Source organism: Varroa jacobsoni, unplaced genomic scaffold (genome assembly GCF_002532875.2).
Source record: "Varroa jacobsoni isolate VJ856 unplaced genomic scaffold, vjacob_1.0 scaffold_527, whole genome shotgun sequence".
NCBI classification, from domain to species: Eukaryota; Metazoa; Arthropoda; class Arachnida; order Mesostigmata; family Varroidae; genus Varroa; species Varroa jacobsoni.
Genome location: NW_019213429.1, coordinates 125995 through 152315, shown reverse-complemented (window position 1 = coordinate 152315; position 26321 = coordinate 125995). Strand labels below are relative to the sequence as shown.

Genomic DNA, 26321 nt, shown 5'->3' with positions numbered 1-26321 from the left:
GCCTGCTGCCCACTCCGACATTTGGGACGAGGACTTCTCAGGGTAGCTATACGGCGCCTTCAAATATGCCTTCTGAGTACAGCGCGACAATAGTGTTTCCTCACTGACTAGGTACCAACGACTCAGCAAACAGGGATTACATTTTAGCAATGTAACTCATTTATGTCATATAGTATAACATATTAATGTTGGTAATTTCAGACGACGCCTTCCAGAACCAGCCACATCAGCTGTATCGTATACAAGTAAAGTTGCTACACTATCGCCACCTGGCTTCGCGGTATATGAGCACAGATTAACAATTATTTTATTATTTCCATGCACATTTCTGAGTCCACCAGCGTCCCATCGATGTGGTGGCGTTAACCCAATTCGAAATTCGGGCTAAATACTTCAAAATCAAGATCCGCTAGCGATGTTGAACAACGTGTCTAGGTTAGGTGCCGGCGATGGCCGTGTTGCCTAGAGATTTCCATATATTCGGTAGATCTCTATATGGGCCCAATAGTGACTGCGGGTTACAAATTTGTTGCTTATGGTGTTGTTTTAGACTGATATGTAGCCGGCGGCTGGTCTATCTGTGTGAAAGTCTGGCTGTTGGCTTTGCATAGTCTGGGCGTTTACTAGCTGCTTGAGAGAAAGGGAAGCGGTTGATTATAACGACCCACTTGCAAGTGTTAGCCCGAGTACATTTACTGTTGTCGCTGCCGCTGGCTTAGTACAAAGCGTGTACCGGACACAATAAAGTTGGACCAGAGATCCGGGTAAAGGTGAAGGGCCGATATAAAACAAGAGATTTGTGTAGGGTGCGCGTTGGGCGCAGCCCCTAGCAGCAGCTGCTGTTGTAGAATATGTGTGTTTTTTTCACTGTCGCTGCTGGCTCTGCCACGAATGACGGTACAGAATAGGTGAATGATATAGGCAGTGGGAATAGCATGATTTAATGTGTACAGCTTTACATAGCAGTTCACTTGCAGAAGCGCCTTGCAAAGGCCTGCGTTGTAGGACCATACTCAGCCTAGCCATGTATACAACGTGCTTCACACGAAACAATGTCTGTTCTAGTACTATTGCCGCCCTTGCCATCTAACGTATTGACGAATATTGCGGCAGTCAGCGTGACTTGAGTAGTTTGGACAAATCCATTCGGCGGTGGACAAGCGGAGCATTCGCAAAAGAACAACAAGGAGTAGCTAGCTGTTCAAGGGTAATAGTTGGACGGCTTTACGGTACACAGGGGATGATAATAGACGCCGCGTGTGCCCGTCGCTCGTTGAGGTCATGACCGACTTCATAAGGCGACGCAAGTGAGAGAGGAGGACGATAAAAAACAGAACAGATAAACGATTGGTATGCAGATCGCCACTTCAGTCTAGCTTGCTTCTTCTATCGCAGAATGAATAAAGCAGCAAGCAAACACGAGGCTATGGGCTGCATTACTGTCTCCGCTTTTTTCGTGATAATATGGTAATAACATCACTAGTCCCTCTTCGATCTTTCTTTTAGGCAAGTAAATGCATCGGCTTTTACCTGGAGTAGTCGCAATTTCCTTTTAATTCGACAGGCTAATAGGTGGTTGACTTCGCAAGATTTTCATTTGCCCGTTGTCCTGACACGTGTAACAGACAATTGACGGTATAGGACTAAACGAACGGGCTGAGATTGCTGATCTTAGCATTAAGCGACGATAGATCAACTGGCATGGAATATGGCCTGTTAGCCCAACATGTATTACGGTCGTGCATAACTGTCGCTGCTACTGCTGTTCTAACAAATAAGTGCCTACTTATTACGGGTCGGAGACCTAAATTGACAGGTAAGCCTCGTATTGAGCAGGTAACTAAAAGAAATGTTATTGAACAACTTATTTAAGGGTTCGAAAACTTCGTAAGTGGAAGTTTGATCAAATCGCAAAAACGACCCTGTTAGTTCTCTCTAGGACAATGAGTGAACGAAATAATGACACAAAAATTAGTAGGACCATCACATGCTGGATCACTATCGCAAAATCGTCACATCTATAGATCTAACTTTATTCAAACACTTGAATTGAGAGGTACAGTGAATCATATTTATTGACGGTGTTACTTTGGGAACCCAAATGGAGTTCAAGTTATAGCAAAGCATTGCACGAGAGGAAATAGTCCGATCCGCCGGTTGCTTAGAGATTGCACTATCCGAAAGGCACTGACTGAGAACACGTCAATTTATCGTTCAAACTCAAGGGTTGAAGCTGGCTGCATATTCATCTAGTAAGCGATAGGTAATTCGCAACCTTCAGAACAACGCTGCCTAACTGAAGTCTTTCTTATGCCACTACGACAGTTTCTAGGTTGCCGTTCATGCCGCCTGCCCTGACTTTGTACAGGTTTCCTTCAGTAGACAATGAATGTGCTTAGGATAAACTTCTGTCCATTAAACTCTGTAGAATTCGATTTTCTAACATGTTTGTTCATGCTAGTAGAACATGTCGCATTGCATTTCTGTTCATATCCTACAACGGGGGAATAGCAAATAATTAAAAACTGTAAAAGTTAGGATAAGCGAGCTCGTCTAAAAAGAATTTTCAGTGTTTGCTTCATACATAAATAAGACGGGCCTTAGAATGGATGCTAAAGGCGACACATCACTATATATATAATTCAGTTTAGTACCGATTGCCGTGTGTAGTATGATCGTCATGCTCAAGAATTCTATTATGTCAAGAGTTATTTCAGCAATGAACCTCGCGTACGTCATCGTGCAGTCAATGATGCGCAACAGCTTATGCCAAATCTAATATATGGCTCTATGCCGAAAGCGACATTTCTCATCTTGTGCTCGATGACCCAATCAGGAAACAGTAGCTTGTAAACAAAGCACAACCAATCCATGTAAGCAAATATAGACGTTTAGATAAATAGTCATAAAGCACAATATCAATGTGGGGTGATTGAATGAGTTTGTGTCTGAATGCGTGTCAGGAAAAGCCACAGAATTTCCCTTCCATGATCCCCTTAAATACGCACAACTAATTGCTGCCTTTATAATTCACATAAAAAAATTTACATGGCCATCATTATTATAGCTTTACTATTATGGCATATGCACTACGTAGAGCGAATAGGACAAACAGCAAGACGGCAAATATATCAATGATTGAAGCCTGCAGTAAAATTTCTACTTGTTTATCTATTTTTTTAGTTATGACAAATATCCTATCAATCCATTCATTCGGAAGAAAATTATATCGAGCGTTCAATTAAACATATCAAGATGTTTGTTTTATGTTGCTATGCGACACAGCCACGCTTTACCCGTGGAGCAAATGTAGTTATATAAGAACGTATATATATATATATATATGTACACTATAAGTTATAACAATCACGATTACCACCGCCGGCGGAAGGTAAAACAATCACCATAAAAAATGCGACGCCGAAAGAAACTTACATTCTGACAAAAAACAAAAAAAAAAAGGCGTAAACATAACGACGCGCGTAGACGAAGTGAGACAGTCAAATATACAAACATACACACACTTGAATAATATTAAGGACCTATTATTAATATGAGAGGCCAATGTCAAGGTGGCGACTTTCTACGGCCGTGTTTCAGGTAGCAGTATTTGACTGCTGATGTTACGGTAGCAATTTCGTTAGGTTCCAAAAGAGGTCGCTGCGTTAACTGGCGCGATATGGCACTGGCAGGCAATTCACTATGATCTCACTGAAGCAAAAGCGTACAGATGAGACTAGATAAGACAAAATAACTTAAAGAAGTTAAAAACGAAAAGAAAATAGGCAAAAACCTTGGGTCATAATTTACTTATATTCTATAATGCTTCTTGTTCAGACAAAAAACATTCTAGTGATCCAGTAAGCGGCCCGGGTATGAAAATTGCATATCTATTATACGACAAAGTACTCTTTTCAAAGCTAAAAACCTGAATGAGGGACAGCGTATTTGGGCACAATGTCCTAATTTTCAGGTAGACGTTATGCGTTTGAACACAATATGCTGTCTTAGTAATAACATAAATAAAATTGCCTAAAAATAATGTTTGCTCTAATTATACACTGTAGATTATATATATATATATTACATAGCGTAACGTGAAAACAATGCTCGACTACAAAACAAGGATTGCTCATTCTTGGTTATTACGACGAATACGATATGTTGGAAGTTGTCAAAAAAGGCTAATTTTTTATGCCAGTTGGTTTATTTGAACAACAAAACCGTTATCAATTGCTGGTAGTTACTTGTATTGACTTTTTGGTACAAATGCAGGACTTTTCTGTACGTATGATTTTAGACCGCGTGCATCCAATAGTCGGCAATCCTTATAGATGCAATATGACACAGTTCACAAGAACTATGAGCCGCGGTAACTACTGAATTATATAGAATTTATGTTAATAAGAATAGTTCAAAAGCCACTTATATACTTAACAGCTTTAAACGCGGTTTTATGCGTAGTAATTTTAGCTCTACGTCACCTATGCCGCGTCTTTCTTGTAGCAACACCGTTCTAGTTCTTTCTAAATGCACTGCTTCCATCACACCTGTATGGCTCTTACCTGTAAAACATATAACATAATGATTAAATACCCCCAAATATAATCATCTAAAATCTTAAAAGAAATTTAAAAATTGTTTATCTTAATATTTGGTACATCGCCATACAATAGAAATTGCAACTGATCTACTGCGACCACAATTTATTCATTCTAAAATTCAAAGTAAGTATTCGAAAATCGCAATTGTTAAAGTAAACTTTTTGCAACACTTCAGACAGGCTATGCCGGAATCGACGTTGTCCACCGCCGATGGTTGGCAGCCCGATGATGTTCCAGCCCGATAGATTTGTTCTTGTCACTACCACAGCCCACAATGGTTATCCGCATTTCTAAAATAAACAAAAACCTGTAGACCCTCCCACGATTGATTCGGTTAATCAGCGTTCCCATCTGATTCGTCTTTCAACTAGCAAATGCTCTACTCTAATCCACTTCTTCTAAATGACAGCGACCACAATAGAACAACAACAACAACAACAACAACAATAACAACAATAAACGCAGGAATAACAACAACGTCACGGTCACCATAGCCGGGTAACCGCCAGCGCCGCCGCAACCGTCAGTCTCCAACGAGGCCAAAAAAAATAAGACAACACGTTTCTATTTAATTCTGCCAAAGACGCTGGCTGTGTCCTGGCTGTCAACGTCGCCCATGCCCTTACCACTGCGTTTTCACTATTGCTGTGGCTGGTCGTAAGAAACAAATAAGTTTTCCCCCTTTTCCCCCTCTTTGTATCTTTTGCCCATCATGTTCTTGTGTGGTACCGCTTTCTGCGCCTCCTTTTGTTCAGCCACCAGCGCCCACCACCACTACGACTGTCGGGAGGACAAAAAACACCGGAGGCGGATGATAGAGGGTTGAACAATAGAAAGACCAGAAAGAAACTACCATCGTTGACGACGGACACAGGGGTACATGCGAACGTCTTACAGACTAACGATGCCAGTTATTTCCATCTCCCAGCCTACTATCCCCTAACGCCTATATCCCCAACCTTTCACGCCCCCCCAAAAAATTCCCTCGAACTTGTGTCGTCCATGTTGTCGTTTCATGTAGTGGGAAGCCATCGCGCATACACAAGTATAGTGGTCTTCTTTATGCTGTTTCTGTCTTGAAACCGGAAAGGATATCGCAAACAAACCGAACTGCTCTAGCATCCCCAGTGGACCGGCAGCATTCTATTTTGTCACGCTGGCCGACGGAAGTCAATGAGGTCTCCCCTGTCTAACCCACTGAGGGCACAAAGAGAAGATCTTGTCTATCAGGCCCCGACGATCTTCGTCATTGGCTGCTGTACAGCGTAGCTAGTAACAAGCACAACATCCTGAAACTGGTTTCTGTCATATGCCAGTCCGCTAATACGCTAATTCGCGCTAATACTACGTTGAAAACTGCGAAGAAGGCGGAGTGCAGCACGACATGTGGGGAATGCAATGATCTCTATTTTGTCCTATCTCTGTATATCCATAGCTGCTTTCTTATCCTTCCAGCTTTCTTCTTATCGGTCAAGTCTTCGCCTTATTCGACAACGCGTCCATTATGGCCATCATCATTGGTGTTCGGCTGCAGAATTCTGACCAGTTCCTTTGCCGACTTCGCTCCCTGGCCGCCCATCGCCATATATTGCGTTGCATTAAAACAAAGAGAAAGTGCAGACTGACAGCGTCGTTTCCAACAATAACGTAGGGAGGTATACCAGTGAAACGCCTTAGGTTTGAGAAAGGATCCTCCCGTTTAGCCATATCTAGTCTTGCCTTTCATATATGAGGTCATCTGATGGCGCCGTTGGGGACGACATTATTCTAATAATGAACTCTAACCTATTTATTTACACGTTCGTATCTAATTTTCTGAAAATTCGTAACACGTTTAATTTTTATTCTTTTATTATTTATTTAAGTTCTATTAGTACCAAACAATATACAAACAAATCTACTCACGCCGATCATTGTTTTCATCAGTTTTAGTCCTCGTTTCATCTATCTCAAGCCTTCGTCTGAGTATCAAATATACAGCTTTCAGCATGGTGTAGTAAATTTGATCCAAACTTGAATATTTTTCCGTACCCATGTTATGTTTCAATTCTTTATTCATGTTAATCAAGATGGCATGCGTACTTTTATCCATCAAGGCAAAACGTATTTCCGTTTTAATAATAATAATGACGAATATAATGGACGAAGTGACGATTTCTCTATTGGAACAGGGGTGCAAAATCACTTTTTTTTTACGAACTTTCATTGCTGTTCGTTTCTCCGTTGTCGTGCTAGTTTTTAGAGATCATCAAAAAAAAACTACTCTCGAGTACTATAGTATATCATAAGTTTATGTATTGCTTGGCGGCAACGATCTTCACGGCTAAAATTACGGTGCCAAACTGACCGCCAATGCATCATTCTGCAGTCTCTGAAGTCTAACGGTAGTGGCAGATTCATATCTTATGAAGAAATGGATATACGTACGATCAAATTATAATGACACACTACATGTACACTAGGCTTTGGTCAAGATACTGATACGGTCAAGATATACAAGAATAAACAGATCTCTGTGGGGCGCTAGCCAGCTGAAACAATACATCAACCGCAGAAAGAGGTAACCGCGCCAGTTGCCAGAAACCTGTACGATACATGGCAACCAGAACGTTTTGGCCTGCTAACGAAAACATCGATATGTCGGCCTTATCTGCGTAACGGCGGTGGCCGCGGCCGCCAGTACCTTTTGGCAGTTCAGCAATCAACGCAACTCTATGCAAGACAAAGACCAAATAGCGATTTTGAATGAGTGAAGATATTAACCGTCTGGCGGTATAGTAGCATGTCCATTGGTTGAAGATACAAGCATAGTTACCTGTAGCGACGGGTGTTGTACGAGGCAGAGATCTAAAAGATCCCTTCTTTTGTAAAATTAGGTATAACAAATCTATGGTTGCGCTATCAAAAAGCGCACCTAAATTTCAAGGCTTTTGGTTTGACAATATTTACCATATGGAGCATCGTGACAGGTACGTGAGGAGCTGCCAAATACCTTAAACGTAGCACAATATAACCAACCAAAGTACTGACAAAACTCTTGTTCGCCATGCTACGTTCAGCATCACTTTAATGACACTAAATAGAAGATCCGAAAGTCAACTTTAGTGGCATCGTGTTTAGGTTGAAGCTTCACATCACTTTTAACAATAGGATGTTTCAGTTAGATATATGCACCGTGCATAGAAAATGATTAGATATTAGTTGCAGTGAATTATGTTACAAGTACGACCACTTCCCGCTTAGTTTCTCTGTCTGAATGCAATGACTGCAGTTACATGAAACAACTTACGCGTAAGTTGTCTATGGCTTACTACACAGAACAGACGGTTTATACATTGCTAACTGACCTGCAATGGTACTATAATAATCGAAGAATCATTCTACAAGTCACGCTTGACGCTTGTAACAGTTCTGTACCATGTTTGCTTTCTACGTTTTCCCCTATGAGATCTCCACCCCTCTGCGTTCTACTGTGAAGCAATTGTCGAACTAAGCATTGTTATTTGAAGTGGATGGATCAATGTTAAGGATAAAGTTCAATTCTAAATGATGCGTGCAAATGTGCTACCATCGAATTGTTACATCCACTTACCAGCAAAGAACATTTCCCCGTATGACGCGTGATGTGTAATGTGTATTAACTTTCTAGTCTATATATATATATATATATACACACATATGTGTATATGTTGTTGTTGTTGTTTCAATAAGCGGCACAGGGTTTACTTTGGAAAAACAACAATAGTAATAATAATAAAACCATCATAATATCTTTTTATCCAATAGTACTCGTTCGTTGGGTGTTTTATGACAGATGTCGATGCTTAAGCAGTTATACCGAAGGACGAATTTTATGCATATTGTTATTACCATTACTAATACAACGACTTTTCGTTGTATTTGTACTTATCAATTTATAATGTTATCGCACGGTGGAAAAATGACAGGTCGAGACTTTAAATACTCGAAAGAATGATCTTTCGTCGCCCGCTGGCGCATCCGCTAGCGGCGGGGTTTTCTAGCAGGGTCAGTAATAGCTTATCAGTAGTAATCGTAAAAATGTTAATGGTTGAGGAAGACGTCCCCGTGACGGCGTACTGGGTAATGTGTTTGCCCGCTAACCTTGAGAAACATGTTGTAGTTTGGGTTCGGATCGACACATTGCGTTTCATGATGAAAGCCATCCGTCTGATGGAACGTTTAATGGTGTAAAACTCGAGGCAAATGGTTTAGTTGAAGGATCAAGGTGAGAGAAAGTAGTTGGCTGGTTTCGATGGCCAATATCCATCATGCCTATCGCTTTTATTCGCAGGATGTTTCACAAGTTTGCGCAACAATAAGTTCTTTAAAAAAAAAAAGTCCTCCTAATTACAATACTTCTGACAGTCTAGATTAGATGCGTACGTAGAGATGTGTGCAATGCTTTATTTTGCCGTTTATCTATCTTATTATAGCAATAATTATGCACATAGCGTTCCTTCTAGTGCTAAACGTACGGGTCTTGTTCCATCTTATTAATTATACATGACGAAGCCAGTTTCTTCCTTACCCTTTCCACGAGCTTTCATAACGTATATAGGTATTTCTGTAAGTACGTAGGTTCCGTAAATGCTGTCTATCTGTCGGTTTTATCCATGGCGCACGTGGCGTTGCCGTTACGTTTTGCTTTCGCTCGTAGCACCACCGACGGTGGCTCAGCTCTTTGCTGCTGTTTCCGGAAGGGTGGAGTCGTCTCGGTTTTAGCCGTTCCTGCTATTTCGGCTGCTGGCTATGACGTATGACTGACGCCGCTGGCACGGCTGATCGACGTCAACGCCAAGGGCAGCACAGTCACTACCATCCTAATCAGGATTAACTGTAAGAAGGTACAAATCAACACAGCTACACCAGCGAAAGTAAATAGAACAGTATATTATAGAAAACAGCATCGGCGGCAATAGCGACTTCAACATTTCCTCCCTGTCGACAAGGTGTATTGACAACTATCGTGCCTTTATCAAGAGTAACAACGACATTAAGCAGTATACGACAGCTAAAGCTACAGCGCCAACGACGACCCCAGCGTACAGTATTATTGTAAATATGACCGCGACTGCAGACAGCACTAGCATCATAACAAACACCCTCGCCATCTTACAATCGGACCCGATGAAGAAGCCAACAACAGAAGCAGTAACATTGGCAGAAAATGTTTTGTCCTAGGGAAGCTTTGGACATGGACGAAGAAAAGAAGAGATGTTTACAAGGCGCAGAAGAAGCAAAATAACAACTCCGGTTCGTGATCGCCGGTAACCCCCGCGGTTTTGCGATTCGTTGTTGCATCATCTGCTGGCGAAAGCAGATGGAAAGGATGAATACCTGAGTCCGTTTAACGTGACAGTTGTCCGTGCATGAGCTGCCGCATTACTAATGATCAGACTCATAGCATTAAAATCTGTTTGGGCGGTGAGGCTCAAGCGTCAATATATTTAGCAAACTCAACTGCGTTTAGCGTTAGCGACTTAAAGCCGCATCAATTCCGACGAGTCTACGATAGCGTCGGGCGATAATGGGTCTCCACGCTGTCTATCCGAATTGCGTAAGACGTTTATTTGCAGACGAGAGAGATAATAATCAAAGGCGTAAATTTGACGAATAAACTTTCAATCCTAATTTTTTAAACAGTTACTGTACGTGATTGTTGTGGTATATTGAGTTGTGTTGAATGATAAGGAAGCAGCAAAGATATACATACATCTGTTAACCATCGTACGGTAGACAGCCGCATCGCATCAATCGCTTACGTACTCTAACAATAACAATAATCAAAGTGCGACATGAGAGAAAACAGGCGAAGAAAATGAAGAGAGCACAAGGTATGCTTCTGAGGCGATGAATATTTTATGAGGACATATAACGGACGCAAAGGTAAACATTGCCACCAGCATTATACTGGACGGAAAAGGGAAGCGGAAAGGTAGTGTATGCCTTCGACCCCTCGGCCATTCACTTCCACAAACCTACAAATCAGCCCTTTTTGCTCGTTTTCTCTCTATACTTTGTCGTTCTGATTTCTCGGTATGTATGGGCTGGGGTGTGTCTCTGAGTGAGTGTATGTGTGTGTGTCTGTGTGTTTGTTCGGTGTCTGTATTGCTATGTATGGCCCCACTTCGTTCTATTCCGCCAGTTTAGGCTAGTTTACAATATTGAAGCCTATTCTAGCCTAAGTATACCGTAACGTGTAATCGCAAAGCTTGACTTATTATGAAAAATAGATAGATTTAAGTTCGTGGGCTCTTCTGCAGCAAGCTAAGCTATTCATAATCTTAAATAGAAGCACCGCAGCCCTTTTCAGCCTCGACAAAGCCAGCAGTCATCGATCCCGCCATCAGTATCACGGTGTTTCCGTCACGCACGATCCCAGAGAAATGTGTTACTATAACAAAGTCGTGGATTTCATACTATCAACTTCACACGTCAGTAACACCAATAATATCATGTAAAAATTAAGCTAACAGCGGTCGAACAATGTATTAACAGTACACTTGGTTGAGAAATATCGCTGTTATCTAGGGACACTTTTACAGGTAGGAAACGCTACACGCAGCAGAGGAATGAGATAGCCTCTTAATCGTTCGTAACAAATATTCGATTCAATATGTTCTATTAGTTACTGATCGAACTCCTTTTAATCGAAATATGCTTTTGCTTAAATTGGCAGGCAAGATTGTTCCAACAGAAAAGTCATACGTGAAATACAACGACATAACACTAGACAGATAGTTCTACTTTCGAGCCTTACTCCGAAACCTGCAAAATCGCTGCCTGTCATAAGTGAACCATGCACACACATCAACAATAAATGGCTGGGCACCAAATATATGCCACGTCGAAGGAATCGCGAGTCATTAATCTGCTGAAGGGTACGATTAAAAGGACAATAGAAGCAGACAAAGATCGCAAGCCTCACCTACCATTGCTAATGCGTCGAGGTGTCGATTCGATAGGTGGACAAATACGCATCAGCGAACGGCTTACCTAACATATCTATCCATACATTCTAACCGATATCTATATATACACAGAAAAAGACAAACAATAGTATAAAGTGTGTTCTAAGAAGAGAAGCAGATGTGGATTTGAACAAGCCTACGGCCCACGCAATGTTACGCAGACATAAACGTACGTAATTTCAGATTAAGTATCGAGACTGATTCTTTTTTTTATCTTCTGTATCTTGCCTGTGGTGATATTGCTGTGAATAGCTGGATTTCTAGAACGGTGCCTATTGTCAAATTTTACATCCAAAGCGAAAAATATACGGGTGTCTGCAGGGAGGTAGAGGGTCATTTGGAAGTATTGAGACTGCAAGCCTAACGGTAACACTAGAATTATACCTAATACTGTTTCATAGACAAAAAAGAAACAGAAATACAAATGTTTGTTACCCAGCAACTTGATCATTTGTCTAATTCGCTATTCGCTAGAGGCTGGCAGGCAAACAACCTTCTAAATCGTCGATAACGGAAATCCCCCGTTGAAGCAATAGTTACGACTTTGTGTGAGCCGGTGTTAACCGCATGATACCATGTTCAAATGAACGAACTATAGGCCAAGTAACATTGTCTTAAAATATGTTTGCTTATTTCAAAGGGATTGATTATAGAACTTACAAATGATGGCCTTTGGAGCCCATGACGCGGACTTACGTGAGATTTTACAGATAATTATCATTTGCAGCTTTTGTCCGGAAAACAACACCTTGAACCTTGACAATATAAAATAAGCGCCTGTTATAAGAAAATATTATGAGGCGTTTTTCAGGTAGATATTAAGGGGCACTTTGGCGTATTACATTTGTTATGGCGTATTATTGCACACGCTTTGACTTTGAGCACACAGATTGAAAAATATCTTTCATATTATAACCTATGCAATGGTAAAGTAGTAACCTTCAAGATATCACTTCGAAAATGTGTTCTTATATTAGGCGCTAGGTTACGTAGAGGACCTTTGGTTTACTCAGGATTTCTAAGCTCACCGTTTCAGTGTATTGAGTTTTCATAGTGAAGGCAACACTCATCTTTCTAGTGGTGCCTAGGTCGATACTCGCCAAGGCCTGTTCGCGTATCTGTTCAACAGCCAGCAGCGATAATTATGCAGTAGCATTTTCCACGCCTTTAATCACCACTACCAACAGCAGCAGCATAATTATAATAGGAAGGGCTCAAGGAAGCCACTTCGATAGGCCGAGGCTTGTCGCGTTTCCATTGTGATCTGTCGGTGTGCATCTGTGCAGCCGTCAAAATTTTAATAACAATTAGAAGACACGTTGAATGGGCCCAGCAAAAGGCGACCCTGTTATGGCATTAGTCACACAAAAGTTCAAGATGGTTAAAAACATGTAGGATATGAGCCTTCTTCAATGTGGACTTTCTGTTATCCTCCATTAACTATAACAAAGATAAAATTTGTTTCGTCTCTATAAAAATTGAATGTAGTTGTTTAAGAATTAAGAGATATAAAAAAACGTTTCGCCTTAAAGCATGAAGGTTCAAAATGTTCGATTTGCCAAACCCGTTCAAAGAAAGTTTTTTTTTTTGTTGAACTAGGCATCGCTTATTTCACAGTGGCCTAAACTTGTTTCTACTAGTTTAGTAATTTGGTTTCATCCAGCCTTTGACCTAGGTGGTTAGTCCGTCGACAATAAAACTTTTTAGTTTAACTCAAATTGTATTAGATTTGTTTTTAGCTTTTTATAATAACCGGATCCAAACCGTAGACAAATTACGAAAGAAGCCGAACTCGATCATAAAATAATTTAAAGAATCATTACTATTATTTATTTTCAGTTAATAGAGAATCAATCATAACCGTAGCATTAAAAAAAATAGTTTAATTTAGACTTCACAATAATTTTTTCAGCGGCACGATTATTTCCAAACAAACATTTTCCATTCCTCTTACATCGTGGATCAGTCGTGCGAACTTATGGGAACTTTTTAAACATCCTTATTCAGTTAACGTCAAACGTATAAGGAGCCGTTTACTTTTAGCTCTTATTATTTTATTGCTTGTCCAGTGGATGAGTTTTAATTATCTGTTAAAGTAATTTATGTATTCGAATTACTGATCTATTCTAATGTTCAGACAGAGGGAGGCAAGAAATCTCAAATGTTCAGTTACAGAAGATAAAAAAAATAGCTTGGTTATTTTTTTCTAGCCACTTTTGTTTTTATCCAACGCTAAATTAGAGACCCTCAAATGAGGTTGGTATACTATCAGTTGGAAGATAGGATAAAAGCTCTAGATAGCCTTACTATAGAGTCCGAACGTCACTGCTTCGAAAAAATCAATCTGGGCAAGTTATTCAGTTTGAAATACATAAATTCCTATAATAGAGCTTTTCATAGAAATCATATCTCAGAAAAAATATATAGTTTTGTCAACCTAATCCCGCCTTTCCCCTTTCTCCTAGAAGAATAGTCGAACACACTTCGGATATTGTTGGAAGATATTATTTTGCGGTCGTTACAATTTGCTAATGCCTTTACGAAAATATGGTAGATCTACAATTTAAATCAGCATTCGACAAACGTAGATTGCGAAGCAGATAAGGGGAACACGACACGATATGCGGGTGCATCGATATTCTCGATATCGAAATCTGGACGTACCATACCTCGCTTGTGTCTTAGCAGCGTAATGACATTCGAAGTATGCTCAAGTGCCACTTGCGAAGATGGATTAAAAGTGTTCGGGGAAACAGGCGATCCAGAAAAGCGAATATGATGGGTGAAAAAAATTGAGGAAATGAACTGTATGATGATTCTCCCGTCGATTGTGAGTGAAGACACCTTGGAAAACAAAGGCTAGTATTTAGGTTACAACTGAACACAGAGAAAAGTTTCTATAGCCATACAACTATCGATAAAAATATGTAGTTGCTGTTCATGATTTCGATTTGTAAAAAAAGATAAATTCAAAAATTATGTAGAGCATGTTTTTACATCATACGGGTCATATTGTATAACAGAATGCATGTTTTATAATTCGTTAACCCTGTTGTCCAGTCAACCTGTTCAGGATGTTGGCGATATACTTTGTCTTCTTTAGGTCTTCAGGGTTCTGTAGTTTCCAATTCGAAAAGCTGTTCTCCAAGTTTCAAAGCGTAAATCTGCACCTTCTCTACTTCTCTACTACTGACACAATTACGTCAAGCAAAAGAAGATCTGGCTTGTTTTCACTTCACTTAGCAAATATCTCAGACAAATCTATTTTGTCTAAAGCGTCAAATAATAATACCATATTTTATTTATCTGCCCGCTAACTTGTCATGACTTAATCTTGTTAATTGGCTTAGCAATTTACTATAGAGCTAAATTCGAAATCAAGGGTGGCATAGCTCCCATTTCCCACCTGTCTGACGTTGTTCCCTTAGGAGTTTTTATATCGCCGACGGAACCAACGCCAACAACAACATTGTATGCTCTGGAGTACCTTTGTGCCTCCCGCTGGCAATAATAACCGGACATTTTGGATGAGCAATAATTCTACTAACTCTAACTACGATCGCCTGGAGCATTGGCTATCTACATTATATCGCAGGCTAATCTTGCATTGCCGGATACTCTGGTATACGGTTTTTATACCTTCACTGTATATGAACAGCTGGTTTTTTCGAACACCGTATCGTAACCTACCAAACGAAGTACACAATGACACATTCGGAAGCTCTGAGTTGTTGAAGCCGATGTTTGCAGCAAAGGAGCATATAGTATCTCCTCCCTCCTGCAATCGATCAGATTACGATAAAAGTGTCCAACGTTAACTGGAGCACTTTTCTGCTACTACTAGACAGGTGGAACGCCGATAGCCACTCGATTCTATTGTATTGTGAATAGGTATAACCGATGGCTTTTATTGGTTCGCAGTTTCACTATTATCATAGCACAGTGCTCATTCCACACAATACATTAGACAACTCGGCACTAGCAACGACGCTTCCTACACCCGCATCAGCCGTACAATCAACTAATGGCGGACTTATACGTACGTGATATACCGTAGATCTGTATGATGCGTATGTATATCAAGTACAAACAACAGGGAAAGAATACTGAACAATTGAATAGCTTCATCTGTAGAAATGCCCAACGGATTTGCTTCTTGCGGTATAAACGTCATCCTGAGCCTGCTTTTATTAAGAACTTCAACGTACAGAACGTACAGAAGTGACCTTGCGGTAGCAACAAAGGGATATATATATATATATATATATAGCACACGTACAGTCGGATACGCTGGTCGCTAGAGGCATCCCAGAGAGTGGCAGTGCTACAGCGGGTCGCACTGGCGGGGAACGGGAACATTTCGTCCAATTTAATATCATACGTTCGCAATTTGCGGTTCTCGCCTTAACTGATGTAATTTCATTACCGACGATGCGTTAAAGAACAGCCGTGTGATGTGATTACGGAGCTGTTCCTCTTCGCGCTATCTATTGCTAGTAAGTCTGATGTTGTTGCTGTTACGATCATTTTAGAAAAAGTCAGTGAAGCGTGCAAAGCATAAGCAGGCCCTTGTTAAGCCGTTGTTTGCCCCTTATTTTCTTTACTATTTTACATCATCCTTTAATTTTCTCTGCGATGAGCACTGCGTCTGTTGACTGAAACAGATGCGTCCTTGGGCCAATTACGAGCAGAGCAACAATGACGATACTGAAGGCGATGATTTTGCAGACATCTGATTAAACAATCGCTACATAAAAATTTGATTGTCACTGACGCTGTTGTTTCATTCATGCACTTGGTACAATGACTATATTACGTACCATGTATATATTTATTTAAACGGTATCATTGCTTATAATACTTGATGTCTGTTTTTGTTTTGTCGCTGCTTTTTCCATTGCGTTGTAAATGTAGAACGTGGGACACAGCCCAATAAAACGGCGTCTGTGTGTTGCCTAATCAACTATTAGAAGTTCCTTTTTCTGTGAATCTTAGAATCCACACTGTTATCCATCGCAAGCTGCATTAGCAGTAGCGTAACAAAAAAAAAAGCGAAAACGTACCTCCTTAGCTTAAGTATTCACACAAAAAGAAGTCTCTCTTTTTCAATTACCCGTGGTCCATACATTCATATATAGGAATATGTATTTTTGGTGGTAATAATCGATACTTGTAAAAAAAACAGAGGGAATCTAACTATTTCGCTTAAATCATAGCACATCCTTAAACAGAGCTCTAGCATTAGCTAGTAATATTGTATCCACTCTGCTGAACGGCCCGCTACATTCGTGTTATATTCTACCTATGATAAACGCAACGTTTTTCTTCCTAGCGTATTACGGCAGCAGCTGGTACGGTAGCGTGCAGCATATCGGTAATCTATTATACATTTATTTTTCTAGTTTTAATCCTGTTGGCTATCGCGGTAAAGCTGTTGCACCGCTAAGACAGCTAATCGTCAACGCTAAACGGTAAATGTCGACACCGGTATAAGCAGTCACATTGGCTTATATACGAAATTATCATCTAATATTCTAGTTCATCAGCGCGCGAATATTGGCTAGCGAGCAAACGACAAGTAGGCTACCAGCAATTATATTAATATATATATAGAAAGACAAAGGCCATACCATTCGTTTTCAATTGAGGGCAATTCAGTCGAGTGTCATTACTAGCGTCAGTAGTAGCAATAGAACGCAGTGACCGCTGTTAATGTTAGTGGCCCGCAGAAGATGAACGATAGCAATCATTATTCGTTTCTTGTGTTGGATGGGGATGTCGCACGAGCACTTACTTCATGTACATAAAAATACCATACGCCAGCAATAGTCAACATGGAATCACGATCCCCGATCTGAAGGAAATGTGCATATCCGCGTGACATGTGGCACAGGATTCACATATGAAGCAATTGATTTTGAGCTTTACTCTTAGCTGCTTTACTTACTGAGTTCGCGTATTCAGTTTAAGAGAACAATGAACTTCTTAATGAATTCTTCCGTAATAATGAACGGATCCGCAACATTTTTAAACGATCAGTAGAAAATAGAACGTAAGTGTAAGCTCGTATGCAAGTGGTAATCCATATTAACGTATAATAAATGACGATAAGATAATATATTCGATATTACAACCACCAATCGCTATAAATAGCAGCATCTATGGCAGCGCTGATGCCGCCAAGCAACCATCTACAGTATCAGCGAACTTTCCTTAATTATTAATTGCCTTCTATAAATCCCTCGTTCCAGCTAGGCTACAAATGACGTAAATTAAAAATTACTTTGTTTACTAACGACCTTACTTGCTCCGTTGTTTGACGCTTTATATCAAAAACAAAATAGTACTAGAGCGTTTCACCGATTTTTAGGTTGAGAGCGATTTACTGGCCTCGAGCAACGTTCGAACCGTGTGCTTTACCCAAAAATGTTAAAGAAAACATTTGGCCGCTCTGACGAGCTCAGTCTCTACATTTGTATGTAATTAGAATGGCTGCAGTACGAAAAATGGTTTTTGAATCTTTCCATTCATCCAAAGAGAGACTTCTAAACACATACGGAATATACTATCAGAAATGCAAGACTACACACAAAATTATCTCTGGCACTTCTATCTACTATGAACATTCTTACAAGTCATGCTCACTTTTCCTCAACTTCACGCAAAAAATGTGCCTTTTTTATGTTTATGATGAAAACGCTATTTAACTCGACTCTCACATTCTAATTTTATATGCAAACCGTAATAAACAGAAACTAATCAATTGTATTTATTGCCTCGACGGGTTCGTGACGGGGTCGAGAAGTCTGATTATCTCGCGCGAACTCGGACTGCCTGCAACTACATCGGGATGTTGAATAGACACAAATATCACTGTTCATCTATCAAACATCAGAGTATAGAAAATTATTGAGGAACTCAGCCACGCGCGCAAAACCATCCCCACGAGTGAAAAGATTAGACTATCGTCTAGCCGGTCAACATCTCTAACGTATTTATTTACTTTATAGCTACAGCGTTATCTCATGCAGATGACATTAACAACTGACAGCTCAGAAATTCACCGAATTGCCCGTCTAATCTGCTGACACAAAGTTACTTGTTATAACATAAGATGGAGGCGGTAAAAGTTGGTTAAAAAGTAACTCTATAGGGTAGTGAGCTTAGATTAATTAGAAGAAGAAAATGCTATCAATATCAGAGAGTCTACCTTAATTATAAGCTTACATGCTTCCCTAACTATCAGGTGTCTTCTTAGACCCACTCAAGTTTAACCTACTCCCTTTTCCCTAAATGACTGTATTTGGGAAAATATCTTTTGGGCCTTACAGTGAAGTTCAATTCCGTAAATGCAGTTCTCATTTCTGAAGATTTCAACCGCCATTCGGTAAAATCATATTATGCGCAAACAAAAGCGGAAACGTACGGAATGTGAACTTCTAACTTCTAATCGGAACTTCATAAGCTATGCATGCTAAAGCAGATAAAAGCTGTTAGTAGCCAAGATTAAAACTCTAATGAACACAATTTTCAACCTAGCAAGCCCTATTCTCTGACTAAATTTATTTGTTCGGGATAAATACTTCCCGAACAACACAGAAATGTCGGTCAGGGCTTATCATGAAAATTATTTGAAATATGAAATGGGCTTGAACTCGAGCAACGACAGACTCGAGAATCATTAAGTTGAACGGGCAAAAGACAGGGAATAATATAAGGATTGTGGTACAATAAATGAAATAATTATGGTAACAGAAGGCCCACACATATAACCGTTTTCATGACTTGGCGTCACAAATGAGCGAACGCCGCCGATCGCCATCTGCCATAACAGTAGAGAGCTTAATGATAAATTATCAGCAAAGGCAAATTTGAAAAAAGCTATAATAACATCTTGTTGTGTAATATGAGTGGAGCAAAAGCGATACTGGCTTATCTCGTATATAAAAGTGTGATAAAAATTTATTTATTATTTTGTTTATCTAATTATCAACAACAAATTGCGGACTGTCGTCGATAATTAGTTCTCTGTTCTTTTTTCTCGTCTCCACACCTCAGCAGCTATCTTCAGAACTGACCCCCTTGAAACTTTGACGAAACTTTAAGTGAAAACAATAATATAAAATTGAGCCATCATTTAGAAAGTACTATAAACGAGTAGCAAAATGATAATTAAGATAATTTTTATTTAATACTATTTTTTTGATACAGTATTAAACAAATAAGGTATGGTAGAGTAACTATATATATATATAAACTAAATAGCATACTTGTGCATTCGGACAAATATTGTAGGTATAAAGGTGATATGAAAGAGTTAGTAGAAAAACAGAACTGTACGTTTCTCTTTGTTTTTCATATTAGCTGATTGCGAAGACGGGATAAGTGCCTGCTTGGACTGCTCTGCGCTACTCCAGTTGCTTTACGTTGCTGTACTAAAAAAACTAAGGAATAAAAGCATATGTAAAGCTTTTCTTAACACTATCGACTCCGCTCGCTTTGTTATTTGTCTGCATCTGCAAACAATAGCAGTTGCTTAAATGTTTTGTCTAAGACCGGGCTTCTTTGCCGCATCAAGCTTAGATGCGGCGCGTTTACATGCCCGACCTTGCCATACGTCATCTTTACAGTTACTTTTCAACAATGATTACGTTTAGCTAGTAAGTGTTCTGCGATTCCCCCCTCTATCTCGCCACGACACAGGACATTTTGCTATCTTTTAGAGAATTGTTCATATCGTTGTTTGTGGCTGTCGTTCTATTGCTGCATAGGTTGTTGTTGTTGTTGTTGTCGTTGCAGACTGGAAACCGCTAGCGACCGCCGTTAACTCGCTGCCGCCTCGAGCAGCGGAACCTAGACTGATCTTTATGTCGACCCCGACGCTAAAATAGCGGGGGTTATGAAGGAGCAGTGCCATGGCAATATCCGAACGAGGACAAATGTACTAGTCGAATAACATCGAATGTATCATAGTTTTAAAGAAGTAAAGACATACGAATGACGGAAAGCTAGCGTCGGATATACAGCGCTAACTTGGCTTGAAATTGAACAACAATTGAGAATTTCAAAAGTATCCTTTCGACATCTTCACTACCTAGTTCTATCCGGTGATTTCATAAAAATGTTAGCTTTGCTTCCTAACTGCTGTTAGGGCAAAATTTCGTCATCATTACTACAATAGACAATCACTGGCAGTAGTTGAATTAGCGGCTCATAATTAGTTGGCATTACAATAAAGTTTTCCCACTGGACACATCTTTGACATTGTATCCAACGTTCATGAGCGAATATTGTATATACAGGAAACTTTTATTCGTCGTGATATAATGCTTGATGCACCGGATGCAGAGAAATACTTACAGGGCTCATTTATTCTAGAATTCACGCAAAGAAAAAAAAATCGAAGTAGGCGCCGCGTCAACGGAGCACCGTTCAAGAGTTCATGATGGTAACAAAAAAAAAAAGGCTATATTGTTAACAAATTCATTTACCACGCTTTTACATGTCAGCCAATAAGTTAATGTACCGTCGTTTTCGATTAATCATCACTAAATCGGTTGTCAGGCATCAAAATTAATCTACAAATAATTTTGTGTTTTACAGAAATGACCACTTCGTTTAACTGGCTATGTATTCTCACCTTGCAGTGCGACCTAATCTGGGCCAACCCAGCTCAATGACGCGAGTTAGCTGAATGCACTCATTAATACTCAAAAGTAAACTGGACTTATTCCAGAATAACGGCAACACTGGTCAAGGCAGTTGTTCTTCGAAAAGTTCTTTTACTTTACGTCTTGACACAGACAATATCGTGAACACAAATGAAACGTCGCGTCGAATGACTATACCCTGCCTTGATCTGCTACTATTTGGGCCTTTTTTGGGATGTTCGACTGTAGCCAACCGATCAGCAATATTCGACTAGCGAGACAACTTCGTTATTGAATGTACAATTAGGCACTGAAATGGGGCATATTGCGAGAAGTTTTTGATTAACTTTGATCATCACTTTGAAATCCATGTGAGAAGCTGTGGTACTTCGATATTAGATACTCTCTCTCTCTGCCATCGGAAAGCGAACGCGAGTAATCTCGCAGTTCATTGATATAGCCTGCCTACTTTTAAAGGTAATGAGATTAATCGGGGCAATAAACGACGCTATTACAAGTCGAATAGCATGTCAGCCGTTCAGTGTTTCTGAATAAGTTCTCGCAGTGGACAATGCCCGCATCTTTGGGCAGCATCTCACGGTCGCACTCTTGTCTTTATCTACAGTAAAAAAAAATACTTATGCCAATATCCTTTCAAAGATTTTACGGGTGCTTAAGAGGACTTTGCATATTGTGCATTTTAACAGATATTACAGAAGTCTCAGTCGTTAGGTGTTTGGAACAACAATAGTATTCAGATAAATCTAAGCGTGTTTCACAACCACTAGTGCTACATAGGCATCGCCAAATATAATTCAATCAGCCTTTTTTTCTGGACGCGTATGTCTGTGAAAGCGGAATCTTCTGTTTGCAAAATGGATTTTTCGGCTATTTGACTTTCATTCATGATGCTTGACATTCAAAATAACGCTAAAACATGCTTTTACTTCGAATAATTTCGATAAAACGAGAGAAAAACGGGAAAAAGACTCACGACTTAAACTGCGCCCTATTTCAATACCGTGGGGAAATTTTTTTCGCTATCGTCGTATGACAGTCGGTAGTGTGACAAAAGGGCCAATCGAGGCGTTGAGCGGGCGGTACCATGTATCTTTGGTGCAAAGCATTTCCAGCCGAAATGGCCGGTTCGTTCGTCTAAATATACTGCGCGTTTTTTTTTTTAATTTACTATCGATGAGCATACATATGCCCGATCTATTATATTTGAACTATGTCGTTAGTTTGCTAGTGTAAACCTTAGACGTAACAGTGGGGTTTGTGATAATCGTCATAATAAAATATCTAAATCAAAGTTTGACACCTACGAATAGCCTTGAGTATTTCAAAACTATAACGAATGAAGTTCTCGGTGGAAAACAGCTTGATTAAAGACTATTATCTACAATTACTACTATTGGTAATATTTTCAAAAAGCTACTTAAAGCGGTAAAGTAAGCGATACCAGCGAAAAAGAGCATAAAGCATCTTATTGGGTTACTTCTTCTTGTTTGACCTGTTTGAACTTATATATGTATATATTCAGAACAACAGATTGCATACCGAAACAATAACATGCTATGGCCAAACATAGCGGTGGATACTGGTTACCCTGCTATTTTCGCTACCACCGCGTATAGAGTCGCCTCCGTGCATCTTCGTAGTTTTTCATATGGCTAGATGTTCCTATTTTTGTTAGCGCACTGACTGCGTGTATAATACGCAGATGCACGGATACATGGACGTACGTAGGTTTTCGATATATTATTGTTCTCATTTCAATGTTTTTTTCGTATAGTTATATACTGTTATAGATAGTTTACCGATGCAGCTCATGCGGCATTATGGCAGCTTTAGATTTGACGTGTAACTATGTCGATCGTGGCGACGTCGACGTTGGTGGTTCCGATACCCTGTTCTTCCCGGTGGCGTCGTTGGTAGTGCCACCATTATCGAATGCCAGCAGCCCTAAATACACGCTTTGGTCAACGGATAATAAGCACACAAACACACATAAAACAGTCATATGTAACCCCGTCAGAAACAGTTCTCATCAGAGAATAGTAGCGACGATAAAGGCTAGCGAAGAAGTGGTGAATGGCGAAAGCGCGACGGGCGGAGGCGACTACGACTGGATACTGAATTTGATTCCACGGAGTATAAACTGGGGTCAATGTGTCAACGGACATTAAACAAAATTAGACCACCTTATTTTCATTAATACGGTAATAGCAACACTACCAACGGAGTCTTGTACCATAGTTTTTCTCCTTATCTTCTGATTGAAGTCTTAGGTTTGATAGCATCGACGGGCCGTTAATGGTGGTAAAGTTGGTGAAGTGGTTACTAAGGATCCGTCGTCGTCTTTTCCACCCACCTACGACCGGCAGGTATTGCTCAACATCGAGTGTCAACGGCTTTAGTTCAGCTTATCTACTCGAATAAAAAACACAACAAGAGCAACAATAGCCATCTCAACAACGACAACAGCAACAAGAAGAGCGGTCGTTGACTTATGTTAGCTTTTCTATAAGCTCTGAGGAATACTAGGCAGACGAACGGGTGGGTTGATAGGTACCGAGGGCTTTTACTTTTCATCACAGCAGGTCGCCGCTGCTCTATGTATAAGAGAACCAGCAACAACTGCGGACACTCCGCATTGTTTTAGGCTAGAAAAAGCGGTGGAATCCGCTTTGCAGGCGGCAGGTACATGGTACATATCGATGCTGGTAGTAGGGGAATCTACACCAACTCCATAGGAGGAGGGGGGGGGGAGGGTACTCTGACCCCGGCTATGGCTCATGGCAGTACTTGGGGTAGTCCAAGTATTACGCTACTAGCCGTTACGGCTCTGTGACCAATAGTAGCGACAATGGAGCGACGCAATTGCTGCTATTTTTGCTGTTGAGCAGATGGCGGTTATTCTCCTACCTGCTGGCTGGCTTCACTCTATGCTGATCAGACTATCAGTCACGACGGTTCGCTTCGCTGGGGTTGACGGGTCACTCAGCCAAACGGCCGGTCGGACAGTCCATCAGCAGACGCTACGGCAACGTTAACCCTCTAACAACAACAACTGACTACACCATCAACAAGTAATAGCACCAGACATAGTCACTTCAGGATGGTTCGCCAACGGGAGCAGCGTCAGGGAAGCAACCCATAGCATCGTGATGATGGGCAGATATGCGGCGGCGGCGACGGTGGCGACACCGTAAAGCATGAAGAAAACTAGTGATCGTAAAAACAAAAGCTACCCTTCATCTCATTTCGATGTCGCTTTTGGAACTCCACCAGCAACAGACGAAGCGGGTCTTCACTGCCTTTCTCCCGCTGTCGTCCGGTTCAATCTGCGATTGGCGGAATCAGCTGACGCCACGGCCTCAGCTGATTCCACTGTCGGCAAAGGGCGGAGAGCGACAACAAAACAACGCTGCTGGCCAGAGAGAGAAAGGAGCTGACTGTATTGTTTTCTGCTCGTTGTGGCGCTTTCATTCTGGTGTTGTTGCTGTTGTCGTCTGATATAACGAGCATCAGCAGTGGCAACGTCAGCGACGACGCAGGTACTCGATGCTTCCGAAATGTTGTATATAGATTGTGGTGTTCCCCTTAATTTCTGGCGGTCTGATCCGTTTTCTGAGACAACAGGGCCGTTAAATGGCTACAACGAAGAGGCGAGCTTATCGTTCGACAACGTGGGCTTCAGCGTGTCCGCCAGCCAAAGAAATTCCGGCAGCTACAAAGCAGTAGTATCGCATACGTGAATAAAAAAAAATATTTGACTGAACTCTGCAGCTTACATTCTACATAGGCTTGTTTTGGCTGTGGGGAAACTGAAAGTACACTTAAAACTATCTCGACGAAAACTAGACAATGAAAGCGCTTCCTGTCACTAATACCAACATACTGGGAATTCGCCAGCACAATGGCAGCCCTTTCAATATAAAACTCATAATGTACAACCTGTCATCTATGACGTAATCGGACGTCGAACTTTAGAAAAAGGCACTTTGGCGCACTGAATCAAATAGTTTAGTTACATTATTTGCAGTTGAGTTTGAGTTACCAGATCATACTACCAGGAACAAGTATGCTATAATTCTCTGTACCCTAAGTCCGTCCCGAAAACAACATTCCGGAGTAACTTAGCTGCACCGACAATTAAGGTCTCTAAAGTTACTCATTGATACGAATGGGCGCTGAGAGATTGCAGACATGCTATTTATTAGTACTGCGAAGTAGAACAATATTTTGCTGACACCCATATCACAATTCGATAATAGCCAGTTTTGGCTAATCCCCAACTCACAAAATACAAACTTTATGGTGAAAATACTTTTATATGGTGTAGGTAAATGTGGAAACAACAGAAGTCTACCAGAACTCACGATAGCAGTAAGTGACCTGTTAGACATAATAATTAACTATAACTCTGGTGTCATTCGTAACAGCTTTAGATCTCAACTGATCGTCTGCTTCTTATAAAATCTTGTCATCACTTGTCCCCTCGCCGACTCTGTATAACTCGGCCATTTTTCATCTGTCTACGACATTATGTGGAATGCCATAATTAAAAAAAATATAATGGTAGAGTTTTTTGTTGCCTTATGTCTGTTCGCTTAAAATGAACCTAAATAGGATAAAAACAATTCGGAGTCTTTGAAATGGATTTTACTTAACGTAAGAATGGAATAACGCGTGAGTAGAGTATTCTTTTGCAACGCGAAATCATTTGGGGCCAACTAGATCTAGTTTAACAAAAGAGCAGGTCTTTTCAGCTTAAATATCTAACAAATGTATGACCACATACAGGATATTGACTTACAGCAGTGTTACGCGGTCTGCGTTACGGTAAAGCTTTACATTATAATAACCTCCCCTTATGTCCAGTGCAAAGAAATTGTCTAGATCCTGTGTTATACACTGTTGGTAGCGATTGCATCAATTCTTTCAAGCTGCAATTATATGGTAACACAGACCTCCGATGGTGAGTGACTCCATGAGCAGATGAAGTAACAGCTGAAGGGTAACATCTTCACACTCTCGATTTGTTTGGTCGTTGACGCCGACCATCTATC

The 26321-nt window shown here is 40.5% G+C and overlaps 1 protein-coding gene across 9 annotated transcripts in view; it reads right to left on the bottom strand.

The window, feature by feature from the left end:
* LOC111261172 (uncharacterized) overlaps nt 1-26321 on the bottom strand; it is a 109095-nt gene that overhangs the window by 69970 nt on the left and 12804 nt on the right. Inside the window, exons 2-3 of one of the 9 annotated variants that reach the window (XR_015311380.1) lie at nt 9154-9459; nt 4426-4565 (exon numbers count right to left, since the gene is read on the bottom strand). The exons of 7 other annotated variants lie outside the window; for them this stretch is intronic. Coding sequence is in view for 1 of the 2 variants with exons in the window: in XM_022834470.2 (XP_022690205.2) it covers nt 4426-4565 (140 nt within the window). In the remaining variant the exon portion in view is untranslated. Of the gene's footprint in view, nt 1-3666; nt 4566-9153; nt 9460-26321 lie in introns of those variants that run through there. One more of the 9 variants, XM_022834470.2, reaches the window with a different exon arrangement.